We start from the raw sequence: 13,773 nt of genomic DNA on the forward strand, positions 1-13,773 counted from the left end.
GTGTTAAAAATGCCTTTAAATCAGCATGCTCCTGCTATTACTTTCGTGTCATACATAGACTAGTGTTTGAACTACAAATAACTGCTAGTGTTTCTGATCTCCATTGGAGCAGAGATATACATGTATAGTTTGGATTTTTAATTAGGCAAGTTCACACTCCATTAGCAGCAAACAAGACGGAATTTAAAGCTACATCTACAGGATTAGTCAAAACAAAATTTAGTTCTCACAGCTGGAGAAAAATACAATTCTGAACTAAAAAGGCCAAATGATAAACATTTAAGTTTTTGCTTGCAGAGGTTTGAAAGTTAACAAGGACTCTTAAGAACTTTTTCTAAAACAATAGTGTCAGGAAATGAATGTCTCTTCTAAAAAAATACGCATACTGAATATGCAAATCTTTATTATTTATCAATACTAAATATAGACTTACAGTGTGGAAAGATTTTATGGCATAGGGTTTGTCTTTTGATAGTTATTTTCTCTTATCCGATGAATATTAGATTCCACAGAGAAAGTCTATTTCTATTTTCAGCAACATATGGTAATTATACTGATTGCTCTGCGCTTCCCAAGTTTTATGTAACACTTTTATTATACAACTAGAAAATACATCATTTTTATCTGAAAAAAACCCACAACATTTCGTTCTATCTTCACATGCAGCTAATAACAACCAAACACCAGACAATTAATCAAAACAAAAACATACTGGAACATTTTGTGGATTTATGAACACATTTGGATGCGCATACTTACACATATGATATGTAAGTATGGACACATACAGATCTAAAAAAAATGTTTCAAACATCTAACATACTAAGTTGCACAATAATAATATCCATAAATTCTGACATAAAAAACCCAAGGAAGTTAGTCACCTAAAATAGCGAAATGTATTTTTCTTTGAAGTGCATGCCCTTGTTATTGATTTTTAGGAAATGAAATACACTAACACACGATATAAACATTTTTCCAGACATACACTGAACTTTTTTTTAATTGATGAAATATGGAATGTTGCACACAGAAAAAAAACCCTGCTCCTACCCTTTCCAGCCTCAAAACCACTTTCTGAAAGCTAGCAGGCTTTAAACATAAAATAGCTAACTTACACTTTCTTACATGCCAAAGCAAAAGTTACATTAAAGAGATATTACAAGCTTTGAGATTTATCAAGCTTTCAGGGTACATTTTCTGTCAAGTGTACTTGCTCAAAACCTTGTCATTGTATCTGCCTTAGAATCATTAAATATATTTCTTTAAGACTGAACAAGTTTACACAAAAAGGTAATTAACCCACTCTAAAACATGTATTTTCACACAATGTAATACTGGCAAACATGCCCCACTTTTTAGTTATAAGCCAGCCTAATAGAAAGCTGTTAATGTTTAGGGGATTTTTAATAAAAAATGTATCTTCTATATTTAAAATATTTAGAGCAATAAAAGTCTGTGGTAAACATGGTATTACATATTTGACATTTTCTGCCCAGAAATGCATTACTGTGTACGATGGTATTAATAAACCATGTGCTTTGAGGGACTTCTGTGCTTTGCCATAATTTAGTTGAAAACAGTGTGTAGGATGCGTATTTTTCCACCATTGTATCAACATATAAGAAACACAAATACTATGTCATCACCTCAGCAGCATGCGTTCACTACACTGGAAACATATGCAAAAAACCACAAACTTTTGAGAGTTCAAAAAATACCCTTTGCCAGAGACTGATTTACAAGTCAGTGATTAATGAGAAAGTGTTGAGCACTTAAAATTTTGTTAGAAAAAGAAAAACAGACTCCCTGATCCGACTCCAGCTGCATTCATAGGAAAACAGCCCTCCGTGTACAACAGGACAAAATAATTTAATTTCTTTCCCCACTTCAGGTTATTATTTGAAGCAAATGAAAAGACAATGATTCTTCTCTCTTCTGGCTAAAGCTAGAAACAGCACGGTTAAAACACACACATAAAAACTACAGACTTATCAGAAATCACAAAACAGAAAGAGAAGGACTCACTGACCCATTTGGAAGACAAAGACGACAAAACGGAAAAGCTCTAAAAATCAGCTTGTGAGGCCTTTGAGAGATATTCTTCTGGCATTTCATCACAGCAGCCCCAGACCAGTTCACTTCCCTGGATACAGGGAGGGAGAACTAAATAGAGCTGTTTATTAAAGCTGTTGTGCTGGATTGCATTAGGAAGCACGAGCAGACCACCTGGACCTTTCAGATTGTGGCAGTGTTTAATTTGCAGGCTGCCCCTCTGCAGCAGCAAAGACTACTACATTTACCAAGCTCAATCACACATTATCTGGGTTAGGAGTAAAAGAAGAAAAAAAGAAAAAGAAAAAAAAAAATCCACAGCCTGTAGTACAGGAATACAGTCAATATAGAAATAATGAACAGCATTAGAAATAGAAAGCAACTCCCCAGCAAAGATAACACTTTCAGCTCTTCTACTTCAGCACATTTAAACAAAATACAATGGTAAATTAATAAATAGATTGATTTGGCAAAGCTCAGACTAAATTATAAACTGGGTTTATTAGAAGAAAAGCATGGTATTTTAGGTTTAACTAGTGATTCCCTGGCCAGATTATTGTGGTTCTTTTGCCTTTCTCACTTTCAGTACTATACTCGCTGGTAGCTGAAGATACAGATAGAAAGATGGTACTGTAAATATGAATTATGTGAATCATATGGTTAGACCCTTGTGGAAAAAAAAAAAAAAATAAAAGGGGAGTTGAGAAATGGCTGACTCCATACCTGACCAATTACAGCTTGCATGGTCCCTGTGTCCTGCTGAGCTGAAAGATCGCAATCCATCATATGTAGTCTTTGAAAAGGAGAATGGGGGTTTCTGGCATGCATCTGTCAATCAACTTCTGCACTCCCAACCATCACCAAAAGCAAGGGAAAAAAAGTCAAGCTGCTCCACCAAATAGGATGAAACAGTCATGTGACCTTCAGCACACTCACACACATACATACTTCCATAGAACGTATGAATTTTCTGCAGATATGAAATGACATTGACAAATACCCAATACCAAGTAAATAAAGTGAGACAAACAGCTACTCACCAAAGACAAAACACTTGCTGTAATCTTCAGCCTAAAGATTTAATAAACCTAAAAGGTATTTTAAAGGGAGGCTTTTCTTTTGAGCCTAAACTTTTCAGATAAGGTGCTACAATTTTATATATGCAGACAGTGGTCAGAACTTTAACCCCTCGCGTCCTCTTGCAGCCTCTATTTTTTATTCCCCCTTTCGTACTTCTACTTATGGCTGTTTGAGTTCCCGATTTTTTTTTTCTTTTTTTAAGTTTCTTTTGTGTCAGAGTGAAGAGGCTTGCGTTGCCTTCTTTGGATGTGCACAAATTATGAGAACTTGATAGAAGAAAATTACTAACAGGAAAAAAAGGAGCAGGGGCTGAGAAACCTGTGTCTGTACTCGCAAGCCAAAACGTGTCTCACTGCTTTACTCCACCAGAAGTCAAATGTTTTCTTTATTGGAAATATATATTTAAGTATTAGTTTATGCGAGCTGTGATGAGCACTCAAAATATAAAATATTCAGACTATGTAAATCCTACTTACAGAATCCTTTCCATTTTGAAGGTTAGCAGAGTTTTGGTTCATTCACTGCTCCACTGAACTGACATAAAATGTTGTTACTTACAAAGGCAAATATTACCATTTTTTCTAATGGAAGCAGTTTGTTTCATATATCTTCCTCTCTCTGAGTTAAGATTTGCAAGAATTTCCAAGACTATTTTTTCTTCTTGTCAAAATATATCAGCCACTTGTCTCCAAAAACTGAGTGTCGTGAACAACATGCTGCAGCATTGATTGCTGATATGTTATTGGCCAGTGATTGCTGAAGGGTGACATTAATGTAACCTGGTAGCACTTTAACCCTTCGAAGATCAATACAGTCCTCTGGAAATATAGTAAAATAACAGCCCATATAATTTTTCCTGTATTACAGCTTCATATAAATAGTAGCGCATCCTTCTGCCCTCCTAAAATTGCATTTTTGTTATTAATGCAAACAACCTGCTTTTCAAAGCAAAAATGCAGAAAAAAAGCAGTCTAGTCTCTAAGCTTAATATAATGCACCCTTTCCATTTTAAGTAAGTTTTTGGCATTATTTTGAAGTTACTATCTCATTTTTAAAGGTATTGACAATATTGATCTTAGTATGTGAATAGCCAAAGAAATGTGAGAATATCAACAATATTCCAATTATAGGCACAGCACTTGCCAGTCTAGTATTTCTTACAATAAATTTTAAGATCCAACATCCAGTAGTGAATGTGACGGAGTGCATGTTTATGTGTATGGATACGTGTATGTGTATATGTATGTGTATGTGTGTGCATGCACGTACAAAAGAGAATTTATGTTGAGGGGAGAGAAATGGGCAGGGAATATCAAGTTTACTTTGCATTCTTTGAGTTTTTTATAATACAATTTTTTTTAATTGCTAAGAAAAAAAGAAAGGAAGTTTCTGTAAGTATTTGAAAAATCAGAAAAAAGAAAAGAATTCACATGTAGATACATGGGGACCCAGAACTGCTCCTAGGCCAACAAGATATTTTAGCCTAAGAAGTTTTTCAAATCAAGCATTTTTAGAGAGATATGCAATATTAACACTGAAACGTCATCTCTGGGATGAGGAAGGAGTACGTGAAATGGTGCTTCCAACATCTGCTCTGCATTTCACTTATAAACATAATTAAAATGCACGATTTGTGCTGAAATCTTATCTGCTTCTTACTCGTGAAAGAAAATACACTGAACTAGTACCTTGGGCTGCCTTTTGGTCAGCTGAGAATTTGCTGCAGTCTCATCCCTCAGGACAATTGTATGGAAAAACCAGGCAGTGTTGTGAAGGCCATAATCAACATCCATATCATTGCAAGCAATCCAAAATACAACTGGTAAATGAGGGAGTGAGTAGAGGAGATTGCCTTAGCTGTCTCCAGGAAAGCAGACACGCTGAAGGCAAATACCATATATGAATTTGAAAGGAAAGTTAAGGATGTTTATTTTATAGTTTCTCATCAGGAGGAGCCTTTTTGCAGTGGATATGCACAAACACCTTTCAAATTCCTTTAACTTATCAAAGCAACTAAACCTGACAATTACTACTGCAGGGTTTTTATTAGCAAAGACACTGGCCTAGGCATATGTTGCAGCACACAAATAAGCACAGCGCTGTACGCACACAAATTTGCTGCACCCTTATGCACCAACAAACCAACCAGATGCTCACACACACTTGAGCTGCAAGAGCTTCTTCCTCCCAAAGTGAGATATATGCTGCCTCTCTTTTTACCATGATTAACCTTTCCCTCCACGAAATGCCAATCTACTCTGTAAAATGTAAAACAACATCCCTGCAGCTAATGCTTCTGCACAAGTCATGGCATCACTGTTAACCCGAATAACTGTAAGAGCCTCCTCTGCTACCCCTGGAGCTGCCCTTAACTCTATGGAGCTGGAGACCTTTTCTCTCGGCCAAAGCTACCTGGTCCTGTAGGGGCTGCACAGCTGGTCCCTGCACACCCTCCCAGCTTCACTGCTCATCCTTTGGGCCTTCCACTGGCCATCCCCTAAGAGGTGCCAGTCCAATATTGTCTTTTTACTCACTGTGAGAAATTGCCTCCCTACCCCCCACAAACAACCCCTTGGTTTGCTGCTGGAAAGGTGATTTAGCTCTCCCGTCAGCAGTCAAAAAGGTGAGGGAGCAAGGTTGCTCCTAATCTGTCACAGAGCAGACCTGGGTGGAGAGCAGGGTGCAAAGGGGAACTTGGCAGGCCAGGTTCACTCTAACGCTGCTAACTTGAGGAAAATTGTTGAAGGGCAGAATGAAAAATAGTGCTTCCCAACCATTTTTGCTGTATCCCTAGCAGGTACCTTCTGGTCTCATTTGACACATTTTATCTGTGGCTCCCCCTCAGCACACCCAAGAGGGAAAGGGTTATGGAGCCACAGCAATATATGGCAGCTATGCCTTCCTATATGCCACTACAGCTCCCAGCAGAAAGGGCCAGGTTTCCATTGTTGTACCTAAAAATTACTGGGTGGGGGTGGGGGTGTATGATCAAGGCTTACATGTGGAGCAGGCTCCGTTATCACTTGATCTGTGAGAGTGCAAATTCAAAGTGGTACAAAGCCTGTGTTTTGAGTGGCACACTGGATCTCTGGCATCCAGGAAAAGTGGTAGTCCTCGGTGATGCTGAATACTTTCTCCCTTTCAGATGCTACATTTTTCTCCGATCAGTTATCTGCAGTATACTTCCCCTGTTTAATTGCAACGATAAAAAATTAAAATGGTACTTTTGAATAATGTGCTTGAATTTACCTCTCAGCTACAAAGCTATGCAAAAATAGTATTATTGTATGTAATACTTTCTCTTCTTTCTTCCAGGAGAATAAATATTTCCTGGGTGAGAAAAGCAAGATTTAGAATTAAACAGTAATGCAAAACTCAACTACTTCATAGTTAAAACGTGTTAAAACACACATTTATTTTTTAACGCTCATTACTTATCATTGTTTATGTTTCCTTGCTTCAAAGACTACAAGCCTTGTGATAACAGAGCCCGGGGTTTTACTACAATACCTTCACGCAGCTGTTCACGTGCCATGGCAGAACTTGCAGGAGATTTAGTGAATCGAGTGAGATCCTCCTGCTTCTTACAGCACTGCTACACTAGGGGGACTATTTTTCCTCTTTTCTGGAGTGATGGATGCACAGGCACTGTCAGAGCAAGCTGTTGTACCTCACACTACAGGCCCTTTACTCACCGGTGCTGAACAGGTTAAACACACAAGGCTCGGTTTTGCACTCTTCGAAGATAAACAAGCCTAATTCTAAGCTGTCAATGGCTCTTCCTCCCTCTCTCCCTCTCTCTATCCATCTCTGCCAAACAGACACTATATTGCATTTTGCATCTTGATTTTCATGGATATGTGAGTGTGTTTTCTGTATGAGCAAAATCCTGCTCTCATTTATGCTAATTCCAAAAGAATTGTTTTGTATTGAGGCACTAATGCATTATAGTCTCTTTCTGTGCAAGTCCATTCTGATCAATTGTTTTTGCTTTTTCAAGGGAATTTTGCTATTAACCCCCCCCCAACAAACCCAAACTAAAAAACCCCTGCTGCTTCTAATTTCTGCTCCTACAGATTTTATTATGCATAATATCTGGGTCCCTTCCACTCCCCCAGAGGTCCACTTTTCAAAAACTGAACTACTAGGACATACTCACTTAAAAGAGTGCACTTCCTTCCCTTAATAAGTGTTTGACTACATCATGGAAAGGAAATTTGGGAAAAGAAAATGATGTGCCTAAATTGCTGGAACAAAGCCTAAGTATAATCTAAATTTTACTGATTTCTGTGCAGCCCGTTGGGACAGCGCTCTTTCCCATAGCACTATCCTGCACTGTCTAAAGGAAATTTCTGAAAAAGAACTTTCTTTCTCCTTGATATTTTAGACAAAAGAGGCTTCCTGTAATGTTTATCAGATGGGACAGGTGGAGTCAGGTGGGCATCTAAACAGCAAAGGCTTCAGTCCTCCTGGGCAGCTATCGTACGGGCGCTTAGGGCCTAGTAAAGAGAGGCTGTTGCCTTTTAGTGAAGCATGGCACCTGGCCAGCCACCTCCTCAAAAATATCAGCATTACAGCAACAACCTTCCCCTTCACTAAATGCCTGCACAGGTCAGTTCAAAAAATCGTCAGCAACCGTTAGTCACGCTCCTGGGGACTAGAGCAGATCCCCGCAGACAGCAGTGCCACCAACTGCGTCGCACTGACCCGCCAGGGTTGCCTCTCCCGTAGCTTTTGCAGCGCCTGGGCTGCTTTGGCACTTTCGCCAAGGAAACCTCCACAACGGAAGCTGGCTTCGTGCCGGCTGGGGCTATTTGCTTCCCCAGGAGGCAGACAGCCACTTGGGAAGTGACGGGACTGACAGCACCGGCTTCATGTTCGGAGCCCACGCAGACAGCCCGTCTGGTGCTCTGCGGGCCGGTGTGGGGCTGGCTCCGCTGGCCGTGACTGCCTGGAGCTGGACTCCAGCAAGCTACCATGGGGCGAAAGCCCCCTTAAGACGTCTCTCGGGCTCCACCCTTCACGCTTGGCCATCAGCAGCTGTAGGAGAGAGTGACGTTCACACTCAGGTCTTTTGAATTTGGATTGCAGAAAAGCATCGCCCAAGAAAGGTAGGTTTCCTTGTCCACATCATATTCTGGATTCCATGGCGTCCCTGAGGCAGAAAAGGCTCTGTCTCATGGTATGCTTCTACGGCCCCCATCCTCCTGACCAGCTGAAGCTCTGACAGAAGACATCTCCCCGACATCAGTAAACCCTGCATGAAGAACTGCAGGGTAGAAAGAGCTAACACGACATCAGGGGGAGCGCCATGAGTTTCTGCTCCCCTTTGGAAACCTTGGAGTAGGCCAATGTTCCTGGAGGCATGAGTAGGTCACAGGGGCACTAGGAGCCACCACCAGTGTGATCCAGGCAAATGCATTCTGGTGTGTCAGGCAAGAAAGGCAAGCAGCGTGCAAAGCCCTGCTGAGCACTCCTGTACCCATACCACTACGGCCGTTTCGCATTCCTCAGGTTCGAGAAAGACAAGTTCCCCAATTCTGGGACGAAGGCAGACAAAGATGAAGCGGTCGATGAGGGGTGTGGCAGGCCTCCAGAAGAAGACGACGGCGACGACTGGAAGGAGTAAGACAAAGGCTGAGAGGGCTGCCATGGCTTTCAAGAAAGGTTTCAAGGACGGAGGCCAAAGGAGGAAAAGAGCTATTGAAGTGCAAGGGAGAATATGGCCAAGAAGACAAAACAATTCAGGACTTCTTTCCCAGAAGAAGACCTCCCTGTAAAGAGTGTAGTAGCAAAGGTCCCTTGGTGCATTGGGAAGGAATGCTGAGGAAATCATGCACGCCCTCTGTGTCTCTGCAGAGTTCACGCAGAGGGAACCAAAGCCCTTTCTCTAAGCTCTAGCATCACCACGACCAAGCAAATGCCTGTGGTACAAAGGCCCTTCTTTATTGACACAGCCTGCAGGCACAGATGAATTGCCAGGAATGCCCAGCAGCTGTGCCCAGGGCAAGGCCACCAAGGCCAGGGACAGCCCCCTGGGCCTCCTGGGCATGGGGACCGCCTCGGGGCCAGCACCCCAAAGGCCGGCCTGCCTGCCTTCCTGCCTGCCTTCCTTCCTTCCTTCCTGTCTTCCTTCGTCCGAAGGATGCTGGGCGGAGGGCGGGGCTGCGGTGGGCGGGGCTGTGCATGGGGGGGGCCTCATCACCCCCATGTCACAATGCCACCGCCCGGCAACGCAGCAGTCACAATGCCCCGGGGCAGGATAAAAGGGGCATCCTCCCGTGTGCCGCTGCCAGAGCTGGCCCACGGGCAGCTCGAAGGCACACGAGAGAAAGTTCTTGAGGAGCCGGTGGAATTCCTTGGCGGAGGCTGACGGAGGAAGAACGGAAGCTGGACGAGCCTGCTGGATGGAGACTCTCCGCTGCAAGACCAGCTCCTGGCGGGGCCACCTTCAAAGACCATCTGATGGATGGATGGATGGAGGGATGGAGGGAGGGAGGGATGGATGAAAATCCTGCTTCAGCCTTAGGGGAAGAAACGCAAGCCCCTCAGGAGATGAGAACCACCAAGAACCCCTGGAAGTGCCTGAGGCCATCAGGCCTTTTCTGCTGGATAGCCGTGGCCAGAGCAAGGGAATGCCTTCTGGAGAAGCACTGCAGAGCTCGCCATCCTCATCCCCCGTGGAGCCAGGGGCAGCAGCCGTAAGAAATGGGAGGATGCAGAGATGTTGCAAGGGGTCCCGGTGCTTTGGAGCACCCGCCGGTGTCCCAGCGGACCCCCACGCAAAGGATTCTTGTCCCCAAGGCGGATCGGGCCGAGGGCTCTTGGCCACTCTGGGAAGCCCCTGAGATGGCTCCAGGCTGAGGGAGACCAGGGCTTGGGCATCTATCACCTGGGAGGCGTGACCAGCCTGCCTGTGGGAGGAGGAGGAGGCCGGTCTTGCTCACATGCTCAGGGAATAGCCGATCGCCAGCGCCGCTGGGGTCAGGAAGGAATTTTCCCCCGGGGCAGATTGGCACTGGTCCCCGGGGGTTTTTTGCCTTCCTCTGCAGCACTGAGCAGGACCACTTGTTGTCAGGGCTCCTCCGCTCCATTTTGGCTCGGTCACTGCCCGCTGCTCGTGCACCACGAAGATGGCCTCTCGTGCCCTGCAGCTGGGGGGAGGAAGGCTTTTTTTCCCCCCCGGTGGGCTAGCAGGTGTCCCCGGGGGGTTTTTTGCCTTCCTCTGTGGCTTTGAGCACCGGCCCCTTGCCAGGCCTGCTTTGGGCCATTTTGGCCAGGTGCCTGCTGCTCATGCTCCACGAAGGTGGCCCTCGTGCCCCGCATCCGGGGGGAGGAAGCTTACTAGACCCCCAGGGCGGGCCCCAAGGGAGGCCCCCGGGGATTGCTTCTTGTCCTCTGTAGCACTGAGCACAGCCCCTTGGCAGGGCTCCTCTGGCCCCTTTTGGCTAGGGTCTTCTTGCCTGCTGCTCTTGCACCGCCAAGGTGCCACTCTCTCGGGCCCTGGCTCTCTGGGGCTCTCTTGCCCCGTGCAGCTTCACAGCGGGAGCGAGCTCTGCTCTTCCCTTGGCTCCCTTTCCCCAGGGGTTCTTGCTTCTGCAAGACAGCCTGTGTTTTTGGAAGGCCTCCAGCCTTGCTGCACCACCAGCAGCAGCTGCCACTTTGCAGCTCTCCCTGCGGGCAATCCAAGCGCAGGGCAGGCGCAAGCGCGCTTTTCACGCATCGCTGGCCGAGAAGCACAGCGCAGCAAGCTTGGGAATGCCAAAAGTATACTTTTGTCATCGCTGGGCGCCAATCTTTGCAAAATAGCCCGCGGTACCACACACCTCCGCCTCTTCTTCTTCTTCTTCTTCTTCTTCTTCTTCTGGTGTGTGTGTGGTCGGTCCTGATCCTCATTCTTCACGTTGTCACTCTTCAGGACACGGGGACTGCTTGTCCTGTATTGCTGCTGCTCCTGTCTGCAGCTCCGTGCCTTGCCTTTGCCAGGCTGCAAGGGATGTTTTTTCTGAACGGAAGAATCCATCAGCCTGCTCCTGGCTACACATGCGCATTGTCCTCACGATTGTGAGCACTGGCTCTGGATTGATTCAGGAAAAGACCATAAAATAAAATCCCGTTTGCTCTTGTAACTTTTGTGTTCTGTGTTCTTGAACGTGTTTTTGGAGCTGAACAAGCCCTGGCATTTCAGCCAAATAACAGTCTCATCGTTACGCGACTCATGGGGAGCACGTTGAATAAAGAAGGGAAAGGAAGGGGAAGGGGAAGGGGAAGGGGAAGGGGAAGGGGAAGGGAGAAGAGGTGATGCTATGTTGTGCCTGAAAAGCTGTGACCTAGGTGTGAGGGCTCCATCCAGGAGAGGGGCTCTCTGCAGTGCAGGTCCCAGGCCCATCCAGGAGACGGGGTCAGAGATGAGCACACCTCACATGCTCTCCTGTAGACATCGATGGTTGGCCACGCTGGAGACAGAGTCTTGGGCCAGATGGACCTTCTCTCTGATGGAGTACGGTCGTTCCCAGGCTCTTGTGTTTCAGCAGGTTGGCTTTTGTAGCTTTCTGCACTCATTGCCCCAGTTTTGCAAACTAATGACCATGTGTCTGCTAGAAGATTGTTTTTCATAGTTTCTTTCATTAATTAAAAAAAAAAAGTTCCTTTGTATCTGAATGATGTCATCACGAATGTCATCACACCGACAGGTGGAGTCAGGTGGGCATCTAAACAGCAAAGGCTTCAGTCCTCCTGGGCAGCTATCGTACGGGCGCTTAGGGCCTCGTAAAGAGAGGCTGTTGCCTTTTAGTGTCGCATGGCCACCTGGCCAGCCACCTCCTCACCCATATCAGCATTCCCAGCAACAACCTTCCCCTTCACTAAATGCCTGCACAGGTCAGTTCAAAAATCGTCAGCAACCGTTAGTCACGCTCCTGGGGACTAGAGCAGATCCCCGCAGACAGCAGTGCCACCAACTGCGTCGCACTGACCCGCCAGGGTTGCCTCTCCCGTAGCTTTTGCAGCGCCTGGGCTGCTTTGGCACTTTCGCCAAGGAAACCTCCACAACGGAAGCTGGCTTCGTGCCGGCTGGGGCTATTTGCTTCCCCAGGAGGCAGACAGCCACTTGGGAAGTGACGGGACTGACAGCACCGGCTTCATGTTCGGAGCCCACGCAGACAGCCCGGCTGGTGCTCTGCGGGCCGGTGCGGGGCTGGCTCCGCTGGCCGTGACTGCCTGGAGCTGGACTCCAGCAAGCTACCATGGGGCGAAAGCCCCCTTAAGACGTCTCTCGGGCTCCACCCTTCACGCTTGGCCATCAGCAGCTGTAGGAGAGAGTGACGTTCACACTCAGGTCTTTTGAATTTGGATTGCAGAAAAGCATCGCCCAAGAAAGGTAGGTTTCCTTGTCCACATCATATTCTGGATTCCATGGCGTCCCCGAGGCAGAAAAGGCTCTGTCTCATGGTATGCTTCTACGGCCCCCATCCTCCTGACCAGCTGAAGCTCTGACAGAAGACATCTCCCCGACATCAGTAAACCCTGCATGAAGAACTGCAGGGTAGAAAGAGCTAACACGACATCAGGGGGAGCGCCATGAGTTTCTGCTCCCCTTTGGAAACCTTGGAGTAGGCCAATGTTCCTGGAGGCATGAGTAGGTCACAGGGGCACTAGGAGCCACCACCAGTGTGATCCAGGCAAATGCATTCTGGTGTGTCAGGCAAGAAAGGCAAGCAGCGTGCAAAGCCCTGCTGAGCACTCCTGTACCCATACCACTACGGCCGTTTCGCATTCCTCAGGTTCGAGAAAGACAAGTTCCCCAATTCTGGGACGAAGGCAGACAAAGATGAAGCGGTCGATGAGGGGTGTGGCAGGCCTCCAGAAGAAGACGACGGCGACGACTGGAAGGAGTAAGACAAAGGCTGAGAGGGCTGCCATGGCTTTCAAGAAAGGTTTCAAGGACGGAGGCCAAAGGAGGAAAAGAGCTATTGAAGTGCAAGGGAGAATATGGCCAAGAAGACAAAACAATTCAGGACTTCTTTCCCAGAAGAAGACCTCCCTGTAAAGAGTGTAGTAGCAAAGGTCCCTTGGTGCATTGGGAAGGAATGCTGAGGAAATCATGCACGCCCTCTGTGTCTCTGCAGAGTTCACGCAGAGGGAACCAAAGCCCTTTCTCTAAGCTCTAGCATCACCACGACCAAGCAAATGCCTGTGGTACAAAGGCCCTTCTTTATTGACACAGCCTGCAGGCACAGATGAATTGCCAGGAATGCCCAGCAGCTGTGCCCAGGGCAAGGCCACCAAGGCCAGGGACAGCCCCCTGGGCCTCCTGGGCATGGGGACCGCCTCGGGGCCAGCACCCCAAAGGCCGGCCTGCCTGCCTTCCTGCCTGCCTTCCTTCCTTCCTTCCTGTCTTCCTTCGTCCGAAGGATGCTGGGCGGAGGGCGGGGCTGCGGTGGGCGGGGCTGTGCATGGGGGGGCCTCATCACCCCCATGTCACAATGCCACCGCCCGGCAACGCAGCAGTCACAATGCCCCGGGGCAGGATAAAAGGGGCATCCTCCCGTGTGCCGCTGCCAGAGCTGGCCCACGGGCAGCTCGAAGGCACACGAGAGAAAGTTCTTGAGGAGCCGGTGGAATTCCTTGGCGGAGGCT

The 13,773-nt window shown here is 46.6% G+C and overlaps 1 protein-coding gene across 1 annotated transcript in view; it reads right to left on the reverse strand.

Annotated features, from left to right (window-relative positions):
- The window catches only part of POU6F2 (POU class 6 homeobox 2), a 318,855-nt gene extending 315,972 nt beyond the window's left edge, over nucleotides 1-2,883 (reverse strand). The window contains exon 1 of the mRNA XM_054814683.1: nucleotides 2,779-2,883. Coding sequence (XP_054670658.1) covers nucleotides 2,779-2,883 — 105 coding nt within the window. The remainder of the gene's footprint in view (nucleotides 1-2,778) is intronic.
- Nucleotides 2,884-13,773: the final 10,890 nt, after the last annotated feature.

The sequence above is a fragment of the Grus americana genome, chromosome 2 (assembly GCF_028858705.1).
Source record: "Grus americana isolate bGruAme1 chromosome 2, bGruAme1.mat, whole genome shotgun sequence".
Lineage (NCBI taxonomy): Eukaryota > Metazoa > Chordata > Aves > Gruiformes > Gruidae > Grus > Grus americana.